The sequence below is a fragment of the Macrobrachium rosenbergii genome, chromosome 4 (assembly GCF_040412425.1).
Source record: "Macrobrachium rosenbergii isolate ZJJX-2024 chromosome 4, ASM4041242v1, whole genome shotgun sequence".
Lineage (NCBI taxonomy): Eukaryota > Metazoa > Arthropoda > Malacostraca > Decapoda > Palaemonidae > Macrobrachium > Macrobrachium rosenbergii.
This window is the reverse complement of record NC_089744.1, coordinates 41,934,099-41,948,703: the sequence shown is the minus strand read 5'-3', so window position 1 is coordinate 41,948,703 and position 14,605 is coordinate 41,934,099. Positions and strand designations below refer to the sequence as shown.

General features: G+C 36.8%; 2 protein-coding genes across 4 annotated transcripts in view; one reads left to right on the top strand and one right to left on the bottom strand.

Moving 5' to 3' along the window:
- Window positions 1-14,605, bottom strand: part of LOC136833190 (aminopeptidase N-like) — an 86,060-nt gene that overhangs the window by 11,642 nt on the left and 59,813 nt on the right. For 2 of the 3 annotated variants that reach the window (XM_067095006.1, XM_067094995.1), the window contains exons 2-6: window positions 3,110-3,354; window positions 2,354-2,704; window positions 1,744-1,952; window positions 1,418-1,573; window positions 971-1,104 (exon numbers count right to left, since the gene is read on the bottom strand). In XM_067095006.1, the coding sequence (XP_066951107.1) occupies window positions 971-1,104; window positions 1,418-1,573; window positions 1,744-1,952; window positions 2,354-2,704; window positions 3,110-3,337 (1,078 nt within the window). In that variant the 5' untranslated portion in view covers window positions 3,338-3,354. The remainder of the gene's footprint in view (window positions 1-970; window positions 1,105-1,417; window positions 1,574-1,743; window positions 1,953-2,353; window positions 2,705-3,109; window positions 3,355-14,605) is intronic. The other variant, XM_067095017.1, reaches the window with a different exon arrangement.
- LOC136833197 (uncharacterized) overlaps window positions 1-14,605 on the top strand; it is a 185,241-nt gene that overhangs the window by 140,817 nt on the left and 29,819 nt on the right. The window lies entirely within an intron of this gene.

The window sequence follows — 14,605 nt, the reverse complement described above, 5'->3', positions numbered from 1 at the left end:
TAATAATAATAATAATAATAATAATAATAGTAATAACAACACCAAAAGAGGTAAAGCAATAATGTAAACGACGTGCTCATTACAACTCTGATTTCTGTTTCTCAGATGTATTTCTTTCACCCATCTATTTTTCTTTCTCTTCAAAAGTAGGTTAGATAAGGGTGGTTATAAATCCATCCCAAGTTATATGGTTATTGGCCCAGAAAACAAGATTGTTCAGTATGCCGATGATGCAACACTTGTGGGTGTAGTAAAGTCTCCACTTGTGAGAAATGAAGCTGCCCTAGTCTCAATCGTGACATGAAGCTGATTAGTGAATTGTGTAGTCGGTGGGTTATGAGGCAGACCTTTAGTAAAACAAAAACATTATTGATTAGCAGACCTCGTACAGATTTTCCACCCCGACCTACCCTTCAGGTGGATGAGATTGCTGAATGAATCTGAGGCTTAGAATATCTAATGAAAGTGTCAGTAAATGCCGCACGAAAGTTAGGTATTGCACGTGAGGTCTCATATATTTATAGCAGTGATAAAACAATGAAACCTGTTTTAGGTCATTTGTCCTTCCTTTATTAGAATACTTCTCCGGTGTGGATGACTGCTTCTGCCAGATATTGATCTCTTTTAGATAGAGTGGTTCGTGGTGGTAGGTTTCTGTTTCCTAATATTAGTGGTTATGACTTAGACCATCGACAGATGATCGCTTGTTTGTCAGTGTTTCATAAGCTGTATTTTAACAGAATCGGCTCTTTATTAGATTTCTTTACTTGTTTAAGAAACTGAAAGAAACCAGAAATGTGAATTTGAATTACCAAGACTTCAAGAAATCACGAAAAACAGGATTTGCCAAATTCTATCGTAAAATGCAATTCATTGTATCACTGGATCGTATATATTTCTGTCTCGCTTAACTTGCTGACTGTTTCCATTTTGTGCCACTTTATCTTATCCTGTCCAATTAGAAACATACCTCGGAACAGCGTGTTGTTGTTTGAAGTCGTCGAAGCCAAGTTAACGAAATCGGACACGACGAAGGCCACGAGGTATGTCGACATAGGGACGCTTGTGTCATAATGATCCCATACCCAGTTCTCCTGACCTTCACTGAAATAAGTAGAAAGAAACAAGTGTGAATGGTTGCGGTAACCTTAAAATAAATGGACTTACTAGCAACAGTGCGATTTTCGGTCAATATTTGAACACCGAGCGGTTTTCATGATAGTAGCTTCTATGAGCTCTTGTTTCATGATGCATGTTTTAGAAAATAAATAAAAATGCTACGTTGAGCTTCATGCAAGATATTATTTGGTTAGCAATTTAGACCTTGAGGACCTAATGGATTTCGTTCAATCTCAAGAACTGAAATTATGAACACTGTAACCGAAAACCAATGTACTGTAAGGGCTGGTATTCTTACACTGGGATGGTCTCTATGATGGGCATGTTGGAAATTGAGGTCATGTTCTTCTCTCTGGCCAGGTAAACTTCGAAGGTCGCTTTCAGTCCAGGCTCGTCAAAGCATGGGAAAGCCTTGCGTGCGTCCGTCGCCTGGAACTGGGTCGCCGCTAGTAATCTTGTTGGGGGAAGAAAAAGAGCTTTGGGGTTTCATATGCACAACGGGGTCGTAGGCATTCATTAAGTGGCAGAACACTAGGATTAATAAAACAGGACTATGAGCCTTTGGAGATGAAACTAGACTGGAGGCTTTAGTGGTGAGAGAACCTTTTCTCCGTAAAAACTTACCTGTCTGTGCCATCGTCATCTTTATAGGTGGAGCGGTAGAACCCTTCCAACTGGTCGTTGAGGTATCCCAGGAAGTGCATGGAAAGGATGTATTTTTGCCCCTGCTCCAGAGGTTCGTCCAGGTGCGCTATGTAGAACTCCTTCTCGTGATCATATTCGTGCTTATTGATGCCAAGGAGAGGGCTTTCCAGGTTCCCAGATTGTCTCAACTACATTTAAGGAAAAACATTCCTTTATTCTCACAACTCTGTTATGTTTGATTAGTTCTGTCTGAAGTATCTACCCATTTTTAATGTAAATGCCATTAATACGTCACTCTGAGAACATGACTTCTACTTCATAATTACGATTTCAGTATTAGCCATCCAAATATTTTTATTTATGAAATTTTATGAAGAGAAAATGAAATCAATATATTAAAAGATTAAAACGTACATTGAGCTTAAAGTTTGCCTTCGACAGAACCGTTTTCTATACAAATAATGGATTATCTGTGGAAACTTTAGGCTACCTCTGCTTATAGAAATGGAGTTGATGGCGGACATGAGTGCAGAAAATTTCTAAAGCAAAAGGTCTTAGGGCATCTTGATCTGTTTTACGCCTTACTTACTTTGATGGTGTCGTTGTGCGTTATTATGTCTGAAATGTGCAGCGTGATGTTGGAGGTCGGTTCCAAGACCTCCATCTCCACCTCTACGTAGCCAGTGATGCTGAAGTTTCCGTTAATGTAAGGCTGAAGTTTCACCAAGTAATGTAAAGGCTTCAGTGCCCGAGGCAACCTTACATCCAGTTTTTCCTTTTCCGCCGCCGCTTCAGTGGTGGTTGAAGGCATGGTGGTAGTAGTAGTTGTGGTGGTAGTGGTTGTTGTTGTGGTAGTCGGTATAGGGGTGGAAGTGGTTGATGAATGCCTTATGGGAGCGATGGGTTTTTTTGCTATTGTCAGCATGGGCGGCGCAGTTGTCTGTAGAAGAAGAAAAAGCATCTCTAAAGTGTTCTCCAACAAACAGGAAATCCAGGAGATGTCACTTAATATCAATAGAAAAAAAGGCACAAGTCCTCCCCTTCCTGTGGTCTTATTGACTCGTAGTGAATAATCAATGTGCATTACGGTATGCTGAATCTATGACAAACATAAACTTACAAAGAAATTTCCATATTAATATTCATTAAATTAGCTAGCGTTCTTTTTGCTTTGATTATGGCAAGTTTTGATAAATAATTACTAGACGGTCGGTAAGTGACTGGAGAACAAAGGAGAAGGAAAATTTGACGGAAAATGACAAGAAAAGAAGAGTTATGCTGTATCGTTAAGAGTTGCTGTCTAAATTGTGTAGAATTTTCAGATAACTTGCATAAAGAAACTTGCCATTGGTGTGTCCAGTATGAAAGGCTCTTGCTGACCGTTTTTGATGAGAGGGGCATAATAATAAACGAGTAGCCCGGTGGCTATAATGCCACTGACGAAGAAGATCCCGAGAAGAGCTGCGACGCCGCGGCTGATGTAGCAGCCTGTCTTCTTCCCGAAGGATATCACGTGGTCCGGATGGTTCGTTTCCATGGCTAGCACCTCCCTGCTCCTCTTGGATCCGGTCATAGGAACCTCACCGTTCTCTGCAGCGGGAAGAGAAGAAGGAGAATGAGGTATTTACTCAAGATTCAGAGAATACCGCTAATAGATTCTTGTTAACATGTCTTGGTACTCGAGAAAGTGTCACGTTAACCCTCTTGGACTGACGATTGACTGTGGCTTGAAAGGCATTGGCACACTCTATTTCCATTATTGAGAAATACTTAAAAGGTGACCTGCATAATGTATTTTAAAAATTATTGTTCATAAGATCAAAACATGTAATAGTATCGTCCTCTAAGAAAAAGACTTCAAACAAGTTGCGTTGCTAATTTGTATAAACTTTTCAGGAAAAGCAAGAAGATTGTCACAACCATAATTTCACAAACATTTCCTTGTTTATTTAATAACATGAATTACTCATTTATTAATGATTTTTCAGTTAAAGAAATAAACTACCACATTAGTAAGGAACAACTATTGCTAAATTGGGAATTCGACCTCTTTTTTTATATATAATTTTAGAACCAAATGCGACAGAATATGCCAAACGATTTTTGGCATCTTGCACATAACTCTTCGAAGTTAGTCTTCATCAGGCCTATCACGGAAGTAATAAATAAGACCTCGGCCAATGCTTTGGACAGGATCCACAGCAGGGACCCCGACGCATGAGGCTATTTGCATTTACTCATTTTTCCGATCTCTCTTATCCAAAGGAGAGAGAGAGAGAATTTGCTACGACAATTTTCTATTTTCTCCTTTTTCATATCAAGGACATACTTCCGTTATACAGTTACACCCAGGACTATCAAGGAGGTAGGTCTGAACCCTAGAGACGCTATGTACCATCCAGAAGACAGTGCCGTTGGTAGCTTTATTTTGATATTTAAATAGGGACAAGTGGTGAGAGTACATATACACATTATAAATATATATATCATAAATGTACATTATATATATATATATATATATATATATATATATATATATATATATATATATATATATATATATATATAGACTCTCGCTTTCTTTCTTGTACACAAGGGTCTTCTATTCTGCGGAAGATTGCTCAGGAATATAACATGTGTTATGCTTTTTATTTGGCTGTATATACATATTTGATAGATATTATATTAAGAACATGTCAGCACGTCATTTCTGATGCAGACTAGTTTCGCGAAGCACACGCCAAATAAAACAAAGGTTCGAAAGGGACGAACGCCCCGCAGGCGAAACAGCTGTTTCGCCTAAAACAAGGTTTGAGTTGTGTTCCCTAACTCAGCCTCTGTCGGTGTATTTGCCTTCAACGAAACTTTCCTCTTGACATGTCTGTCTACCAGTTGAGACTTCCTCTATTACCGATCCTCTTAGGATAACCGAAATTACTCTCTCTCTCTCTCTCTCTCTCTCTCTCTCTCTCTCTCTCTCTCTCTCTCTCTCTCTTCTCTCTCTTGACTGATTGTCTCTTCGTATCTCAAGACAGGGCAGACGAAGATGGGGACGTTTCTTTCTTTAATCTTAATCGTTTCTCTACGCAGACCGAGCCTGAGGGAGAGACAGACAGCCTCTTGAGTCAACATGCAATGAGCTCGCTCTCGCGGTATTTCAGAAGTGTGATTGCAGATCACTGATATCGATTTTTTACGACTTTTCACCTTTGTCTCTCATGAACCCTGTTACCGATTTTCCGCATCTCGTATTGCATTTGTCGGAAGAAAAAAATTCCATTATTTTGTGCCCTGAAAGTTATTCTAGGCACATCTACCCCTGACCTCTTTATTTCTTATTTACGTAACAAAATACTATTACTAATACTGATATATATATATATATATATATATATATATATATATATATATATATATATATATATATATATATATATTTTTCATGTATTGGAAATGATCTGTTTTGATCGTGAAACCTGCCGGAGCTGAAAATGATAAATAATGGATAAGTAGATATATATATATATATATATATATATATATATATATATATATATATATATATATATATATATATATTTATATATATATATATATATATATATATATATATATATATATATATATATATATAAATAATAATGAAATAATAATCAGCATGTAGTTAAATTTTAATAATTTTAAATATTCAATTAATATCGGACTTACACTGACAGAGATTTATATATGATAAGTGCATTTGCCCTCACGGGGATTTCAAGTTATACGTACTTCAGTAGGTACTGGGGTGATAGTTTTCTTATCCACTCAGCCATCAGTAGAGATCAGTTTCATTTTCCACTCAAATATCAAGATTCTGGTATGATTCACGTGGTGGCTGAGTGAGTAAGATCACTGCACCTACTTCCCACTCGAAAAGGCACATGTTCGAATCCCGGTTATAGTATTAGGACTTAGCAAACACACACATATATATATATATATATATATATATATATATATATATATATATATATATATATATATATATATACAGTATATACAAGCTTATATATGTATATGTATGTATATTGAATTGCCTATTCTCTTGTCAGTTTACTTTCAAACTATCCATAAAATTATAATTCAGGAAAGGCAGCAATTAATATTAAAATAAGCTTGAAAGATAAATTTTGATTGATCTTTTGGTCTGTAATGCAAAGATCCGAATCAGGTTATGGTTTATTGGTACCTATTGGTGCTTTTCAGTAAACTCTAAGTCATAGAATAAAAAGGTAAAAAGCACAATTTTTTTCTTTTCTTTTTTTCTTTTTGCTGAACCCTTAACAAGTACGCAGGACAGTAACTGAACTGAGCGACAAAGGATGAAAAAGAATCGTGCTTTGAAAAGACGTTAACTAAAACAAGAACGGTCGAATGAAAGGATATGCCTATGCGTTGAAGTGCATCTTAAGAGTAAGAGAGTGAAAGAAAACGTCCTCAGCAATTGCGTAATAAAATCATTTACATTCTTAAGACAAACAAGCGAACGACAGCCGCGACCCACGAATAACAAAGGGACACGATGGCCTGAGCAAAATTGTATGCAAGCGAGGAATTGCTTAACACGTGCTTATTCTCCTTCATTGAGCAGGCTGAAGGAAGCACGAGTAGATCTAAAGAGAGAGAGAGAGAGAGAGAGAAAGAAAATAAACTATGATAAATGCGGATATGTTCAGTGGGCTTAGCTGATAATTTATATAGTGTATTCTTTATTCTTTCCCCCGTTGGGGGTTAGTGTCGTCAGTGCGCCTCATGCAGTGCACTGTAGGCATTAGTTTAGGTTCTTTGCAGCGTCCCTTCTGCCCCTAGCTTCAACCCCTATCATTCTTTTTACTGTACCTCCTTTCATATTCTCTTTCTTTCGTCTTACTTTCCACCTTCTCCTAGTAATTGATTCATAGTACAACTGCGATGTTTTCCTCCCGTTGCTCATTTCAATCATTTTTACAGTCAGTTTCCGTTTCAGGTCCAAGCGGTTGGCCTTTGTCCTAAATCCTATATTCTATTCTATTCTTTGCTCTTTCCAAATGCTATTAAATACTCTTAAATATTAAAGATTTTATACAGTTTAAGGTACCAAAACCTAATCATTTATTTGTAACTAAAACGTTTGCAGAAACCAGTACGTGACTTTACGTGATGGGATACAACAAATTTTTTTGCATAAAAGTCTGTCATTTCCTAGTTTCCTTCAATGAGCATGAGAAAGTCAAACATGGATGTTAAATCCGCAGAGTGTTGCTAGCAAGCATCCCTCTGTCAGATGTTTCACTTAAACAATGAATGCGACCTTGATCAAATAAGAAAGAAAAATACACACAAACATACAAACACATACACATATATATATATATATATATATATATATATATATATATATATACACAAACATACAAACACACATATATATATATATATATATATATGTATACATAGATATACAGTATATGTATATATGTATGTATATATATATATATATATATATATATATATATATATATATATATATATATATATATATATATATATACAGATACTGTATATATGTATTTATAATATGAGCTCCGTTAGCTTCATACACTTCAGCAACATGTGATAAAGGAATGAAGACTTTAGTAGAGGATTGTGGACCCATTGGAGGAGAAAGTTCATTATAATGGGCAGGTAAGTCCTTTGCTCTAAGCCAGTTACAATGATTTGGAAGAGCTTTGAAACAGAAGGGTTTTCACGTCCAGGAAGCGCCAGATTACATAAGAGGTGTTGTAGGTGGTTCGCCTGACACGTTGCAGATGACCAGTGTATATATGTATATATATATATATATATATATATATATATATATATATATATATATATATATATATATATATATATATATATATATATATAATAATAATGTGTGTGTATGCTGTATATATATATATATAATATATATATATATATACTGTATATATATATACATACATACATACACACACACATATATACACACATATGGAGCAACTGATGTGGAAGTTTCTGCACATGAGGTACATTCTTAACTCAGTAGTTAATTAAGAACACGGCAATTACTTATTTTATTTTTCTCTGGAGCCACCCCTTGTGTGTCTGTGGGTGTTCATGGCTGTCTCTGAGTGTGCAGTGAATAAAGGAAGTGGAAGTATAAATGTTTTGCTGGGAATTACTTGCCGTCAAGATCACTGATGAACACAAAGTACTTCTGTAAAACTGTCCCAGTCCTTGCTGTAGGGTCAAAATTTGCGTGCGGGAATCCCTGCTGCTGCAGCAACGAAGAACAGTTTATATGGCAGCTGACACGGGAACAGACTCTAAAATTGTTATAGTGAACCTAGCCTTTACTGTATCAGCTGGATATAATTTTATCAGTCTACGCAACGCAAGTGTCTATATCCATCACTTCATTATCCTAGGCTACAGCACTAGTGATAGCCAGGTCCTGGGCGTCACATACAATTAACCGGTAGACATAAACTATTTTATTGAGTTTACCGTGCAGACGCACTTCGCAGGGGGCTCTCGCTTTGTCCGCGTGCCTCTCGATAAGAAATCAGTAATGCATTTTATAAAATTCTGATATTTTTCAAGACGACTGAGGAAGCCTTCAAGAAGAAGAAGAAAGTTCGAAAAGTGATGTGGAACACACTGCAAAGAGAAGGTCTCAGGATCAGAGCCAAGGGCCAGGTAAGATGCCATAGAGATGAAGGTAGCCGTGATTGCAGAGGAAATGAAGTCTTTCGAGCAAGCAATTGGACGAAGGGAAGGCGCGGGAAGACACAGGAGGAAGCGTGGAGTGATAGGGAGGCGGGGGAGAGAAGAGAGAAGCAATTTGGAGGCGAGACGAAAGGAGGAAGAATAATTAGTGGAAAATTGAAGCTAATCACTGAAGAGATTTGGAAAGAGTTGGTGATGACTGAGAAAAAAATGAATGAATACGGAAATTATATGAATGATTATAAATCTTTTCTTTTGTTTATGTTTGTTTTACGAAATGCGGATTCAGAGAGTATACAAGGGTTACTTTTGTTGCAGAATCAGTGCTTTACAAAAAAGAAAATTAATGAAATGAAAACTGTTATTAAATTACTTAAAATCAACAGCGCATATTTATAAGCAGTTTGCTTGTGGTATCTTCACCATGGCAAGTTATAGCCTAATTCAAGGTTTAGAAAAACAGAGGACAAGAGGGAGAGGCAGAGAGGGAGTAAATTGAAATACCTGTGTGTGTATACTTATACACGTATATGTATATATATTATATATAAATATATATATATATATATATATATATATATATATATATATATATATATATATATATATATATATATATTTACAATGAGGTGAAAAATACAAACAGACGGGCAGAAGGCTAATTGAGGATGGAATGTCAGTTTTATTCAGAACTCCAGTAAATAACAATCGCGGCAAAAAGGAGAAAGACGGCGTGATATGAACTCTGAAAAGGACACGAAACCCATCAAAACATCAACTGAAAAGTTGTTTTTTCGCTGCAGAAAAATCTAAGCAATGTAAAAGTTTAGAATGGAGGATGAAAGAGGAAAAGTTTCTCTTTTGCCCTTGATATATCCCTACAGTTATCTTTTGTAACTTTTCGCTCGCTATAAATGTTTCACAAAGGTGGATGCATTTTGCATGTGTGTATATATACAGTATGTATGTATGTATATATATATATATATGTATGTTTATGTATATATATATAATATACATATACACAAATACATACATATATATTATATATATGTATGTATGTATAATTTGTGCATATACACAAACATATACGTGTACTTACTGTTGTAGGAACATTAATCGTATAGTTAGAGCGAGAGAGAGAGAGAGAGAGAGAGAGAGAGAGAGAGAGAGAGAGAGAGAGAGAGACATTGATAGGATGATAACGAAAGACTTTTTAAAGGAAGCATAAAAGAGTATATAAAAATGAATATTGGTGTGCGGACAAAGTGATGTCGGTGAGTCCTTTGTAAAGGTATTTGGGACGACTTTGAAGTTGCAGGAGGCCTTGGAGGGTGAATACAGTTCGACTGCTTTCTTTTTACTTTCGTTAGCCTTATCTTTGTGATCGTAACCCTAGAAAGGAGGCCTATTATTATTTGAGTCTCTCGTTGCTGTAGTGTTTGTTGTCTGAACTGTAAGTTGTTCAAGAAATCACTGTTGAAGTCTCTGGTGGTTATTGCGCAAATCCCTCCAGTTGCTCAAGTGCCAGTCCTTCAGTTTCGCATAGATTCATTTCTAAGACGCCGCTCTAAGGGAGGGTATTTGAATCTGGCATTGCTCCAGTGGTCATTCTTTGATACTGACACAGTTCCAATGTTGAGCCTACCATTGCTTTGTTAGTGCCAGGTATTTATCAGTGGGTTAGAGTGATTCCTGATGGAATTTAATTCCGAATTTACTTGAGTGGGTCGCTGCCTCATGTAGCAGAAAAAATCTACTGACGCAAAATATGAAGAATTTTTAACGGGTGTTATGTTGTTTCCATGTTGATATGTTTTTTGCAATGTCCATGACCGATTACAAAGCAGATTTTAAAGGTGGCAGTAATAGAGACAGGATTATTGCCAATATCTAACAGGCGCGGCCACCTTTAATGTATCCCAATGCAAACTTGAAGTTTCCGTCTAAAGATATTCTCAAATGTTGTATGAAACATTTTTCTTTATTCGTCTCGTCTGTTAACCTTTGGGACAAACTGGCTGTCTATTCCCTTGCCTCATGGGATTGAGGTCACAGCAGACTACGTGAAACATCCGCCTGAAATGTTATGGGTGTAGTTTGGCTGTTTCACGTTAACCCTTTTCCGTTGACCTCTTGACAAGCCAGGGACACTGGAAAATAATGTTGGATCGTACCGGCCCATATCCCACTTCAAAAGTTTCTTTATGAAATGCTGAACGAAAAAGAGAACACGATACTATAATTCTGAATATAGGTATTTTATTCTGTTAAGAGAGAGAGAGAGAGAGTTGGGAGGTCGATGGGACAGGGTACTTAATAAACCTTGTTTATGTAAGGGCTGATGGAAAATTTGAAAATGAACAACTTTCGCAAGGAAAAGAAACATTAACGTGTGATAGGGAGACCGGAAAACATCTTTGAAAACTCCTCAGCAGGCCAGGTTAAACAGAAAATTCCCAGAAAAGGTACACATAATGATCCGTTCGCCTCTTTTCATGGAAGGTGACTTTGCTTTCGAAGCTTATATTTCTCTTTGCTGCATGAGCTGTTTTCTGTTAACTGTAAGGAATGCGACAGTATAAAACTTATTGGCAACATGCCAACAGTAAAAATATAAGAAGATATAATAATGATGTATATTCTTCCAAGCTGCGTGGTCTTTGGGAAAATAGTTTAAGATCATGCCACTAGATGTCAAGCCTTCCCTGACTAATACTAGTTACGACTGTTAATAAACATTAAAAAAATTAAAATGATTCCAGTTGGTCTTATTTTCCATTTATCTGTATTTTGTTTGCTAGTAGAAAATGCAGTCGTGAAATAGAAATGTCAATATTCAGAGGCTAAGGGCACAAGATTTATGGGCGCCTTTAAAAGAACCCGCGAAGTGCGCGGAAATACATAAAAGACGAAGAGCCCCCTACCAAGAGGTCAGCAAATTTTCGTTTGTAGAGGCAGAATAAATTTGTGTAGCATACTGCGTGAAGGAGTTTCATGGGCCACACTGGCTTCAATGGTCAATCAAAAGCTTTTGTATGAGCAAGCTTAACTTGATAACAGTCTAGCACAACTTTCACAGTGGGAAAAGTCTTGGGTTGTAGGTTTTGTCAGAAACGGCAATAAAAATCAACGTTCCAAAATAGAGGTAGCATAGTTTGTCAACGTGTATGTGAAAGAAGATAAAAAGGAAAAGAGAGAGTCATCACAGTCGAAAACATAAAAGAAGGAAAAAATGCCGAAATGTTATTAACTACACCTGCATATTAGACAAAATATAACAGGCAGAATATGAATAAGGTAGTTAACACTCGAGCCAATAATTATTACCCAAATCATGCATTATGCCTCCCGCTCTCATATGTTTTCCTGTAAAAAATCAAAGAAAGCATGCAATTGTGTTCTGTAACCTTATTGGAAATTTGTATATATGGTGCTTATGAATGACATTCCCCAACACGGTAGAGGTCATGAAGGCAGAAATGTTCTTGAAAGACGCTTTGGCTTCAGAGTGGAAAATCTCTCTGTCTGGACCTGTTCTGTCAAGGCTGACTACCTTTAGTTATTACTTTTATTTATGTAGCATACTCCATGGATCCCATAGCAAGTGTATAATGAATGACGTCAGTGCACCTCACGCGGTACACTGTAGGCATTAATTACAGTTCTTTGCAGCGTCCCTTCGACCCCTAGCTGCAACCCCTTCCATTTGTTTTACTGTACATCTGTTTATATTATCTTTCTTCCGTGTTGCTTTGCACCCTCTCCTGACAGTTGTTTCACAATGTAACTGAGAGGTTTTTTCCCCTGTTACACCTTGAAAAGCTTGCTACTCTTCATTTTTGTTTCAGCGCTGAATAAATGGCCTTTGGCCAAAATTTTATATTTCATTATATTCCTTATTCTACGAATATTATACAAACCATGCATACGTATTTGTCAGCTATAATGTTACATACACTCACACACCTTATATATACATTATATATATTTATATATACATATATGTGTGTATATATATGTGTGTGTGTGTATGTATGTTTATAGCAATGGTAATGTTCTGATAAACAGATGTAGGCTGCTAAGTACGTAAACTTGTTGCTATTCCCGTGCAGTAGTATGTTTTATGGCCAATGCTTATGTATTTTTCGGGCTTCCATAGCAAAAACTGGCACTGCGGGAGAAATGAAACATTTTGCATCTAAATAAACATGAGCATAGTAAATTTAAGTAAAAGAAAACTGAACTGAACAATAGCAAAGAAAGTGGCGATGCAATAGAAATGGGCATCAGTCAGCGACACACAGACGAAACCCTAGGAAAACGTATAAATCAAAACTACATGGTTAATAAACAATATCAGGGAAAGGGAAAACAAAAATCGCAGCCTAACCGCACCGAACGCCATCAGGTTGCTTTTACGCTTCGCTCAGGAAAGCCGCACTTGAACCACTAACCCACGTACTGAGTCACAGACACGTCCAAGCATTTACGTCGTCTCTTCGGGGTATAGGCTGTGTCAAGGCCCAGAGAAAGAGACTTGGGCCGTGTAATGGAAGGGCGGGGGACGGAGGGAGGGTTGGGGTGTTGGCAGGAGTGAGGCTCTTATGTGATGACATTTCCAATACACGTCCGGTGTCATAACCCGGCATCGTCTCACTTCCGCGTTCTTCGGTAATACCCTTTGCTCCTTCCTCTATCTCTCTCGTTATCTGTCTTCTTGCCGATCTTAGCCATTACCTCTCTTCCTGCTTTTCTCCTCCATTGGTAGTATTCCGCGTGAATTTATTCCTAACAAATCGTATCGAGTCTTTGAGTATTCTCTTTCTCTTTTCCTTCTCCGATTTACTCCCAGCTCTTCTGAGTCGCAAGAGTAAGTTAATTTTTAAGCGCATAACGAACACGTGGCTACAATATTTTGTTAAATGGATCTTAGTGATAACGAGCAATATATTGATTTCCAAAAAACTGATAATCCATAACGCAATAAAAAAAAAGCTGATTTTTGAAGGAACATAATGAAGGCAAGGAAGCCTTTCGATTATCTACAAGACATGTTTTAAACTGGTTCGTTTTTATTAATCATTTAATTTACGCTATGACTTTTTTAAGTAATAGCATATTTTATGTGCGGTCCTTTTCCATTTTGTCCAGTACGTTGTGGAGCGCCTAAAACTACAGTCATTGTATATTTTCAATACCTTAGATAATTTTTTTATGAATAATATGTCCTCCTATATATATATATATATATATATATATATATATATATATATATATATATATGTGTGTGTGTGTGTGTGTGTATATTATATATATATATATATATATATATATATATATATATATGATATATATATGTATATTTATATATACACATTGTGTCACTAGAGAGTTGGTTGAGGTACTCTTTTCACCCAGCCGTAGATTGGCTATTCATGCCTTTTTAACTGTCCAGATGAGAGAGAGAGAGAGAGAGAGAGAGAGAGAGAGAGAGAGAGAGAGAGAGATATGCCAAGCCTACCCGGACTCTTTCCTGAATTTTACCGTTTTCGAAGCAGTGCAGAATCATTGTAAAACAACTAAAATTCGTAATGCAAGAGAGAACTTTGTGAAAAGGAGCTCTAATAGCCTGACTATTCAATTTCCAAAATTGAGTTGTGATATCTCCGAAGACGTGGAAAAACCTATGGCTCAGATGGAATCCCTCCTTGTTTTCTGAAGGAGTTTGCCAGCGAGCTTATACAGGTATTTTGAAGTCTTTTTAATTTCCTTACTCTAAACGCTAGTGTTGTACTATAGTAAAGTCTTTGAAACTCATTACTCATATACTAAAATGCTTGCAGTATCATAGTATTCTCTACAGTCATCATTATGGTCATAAGGCAAGATAAACGGGAGTTAACTCTGCATTGTTCATATCTGGTCGCCCTGTGTCAGAAACTAGGGGACCCGTGTTTTCCGCTTGATATTCTGTGGCGGTTGACGGGGTCTAGCACGATACCCAGTTAACCAACTTAAGCCTTTTAGCCTCACTCAAAAAGATTTCTCATTAGACCAAACTTTT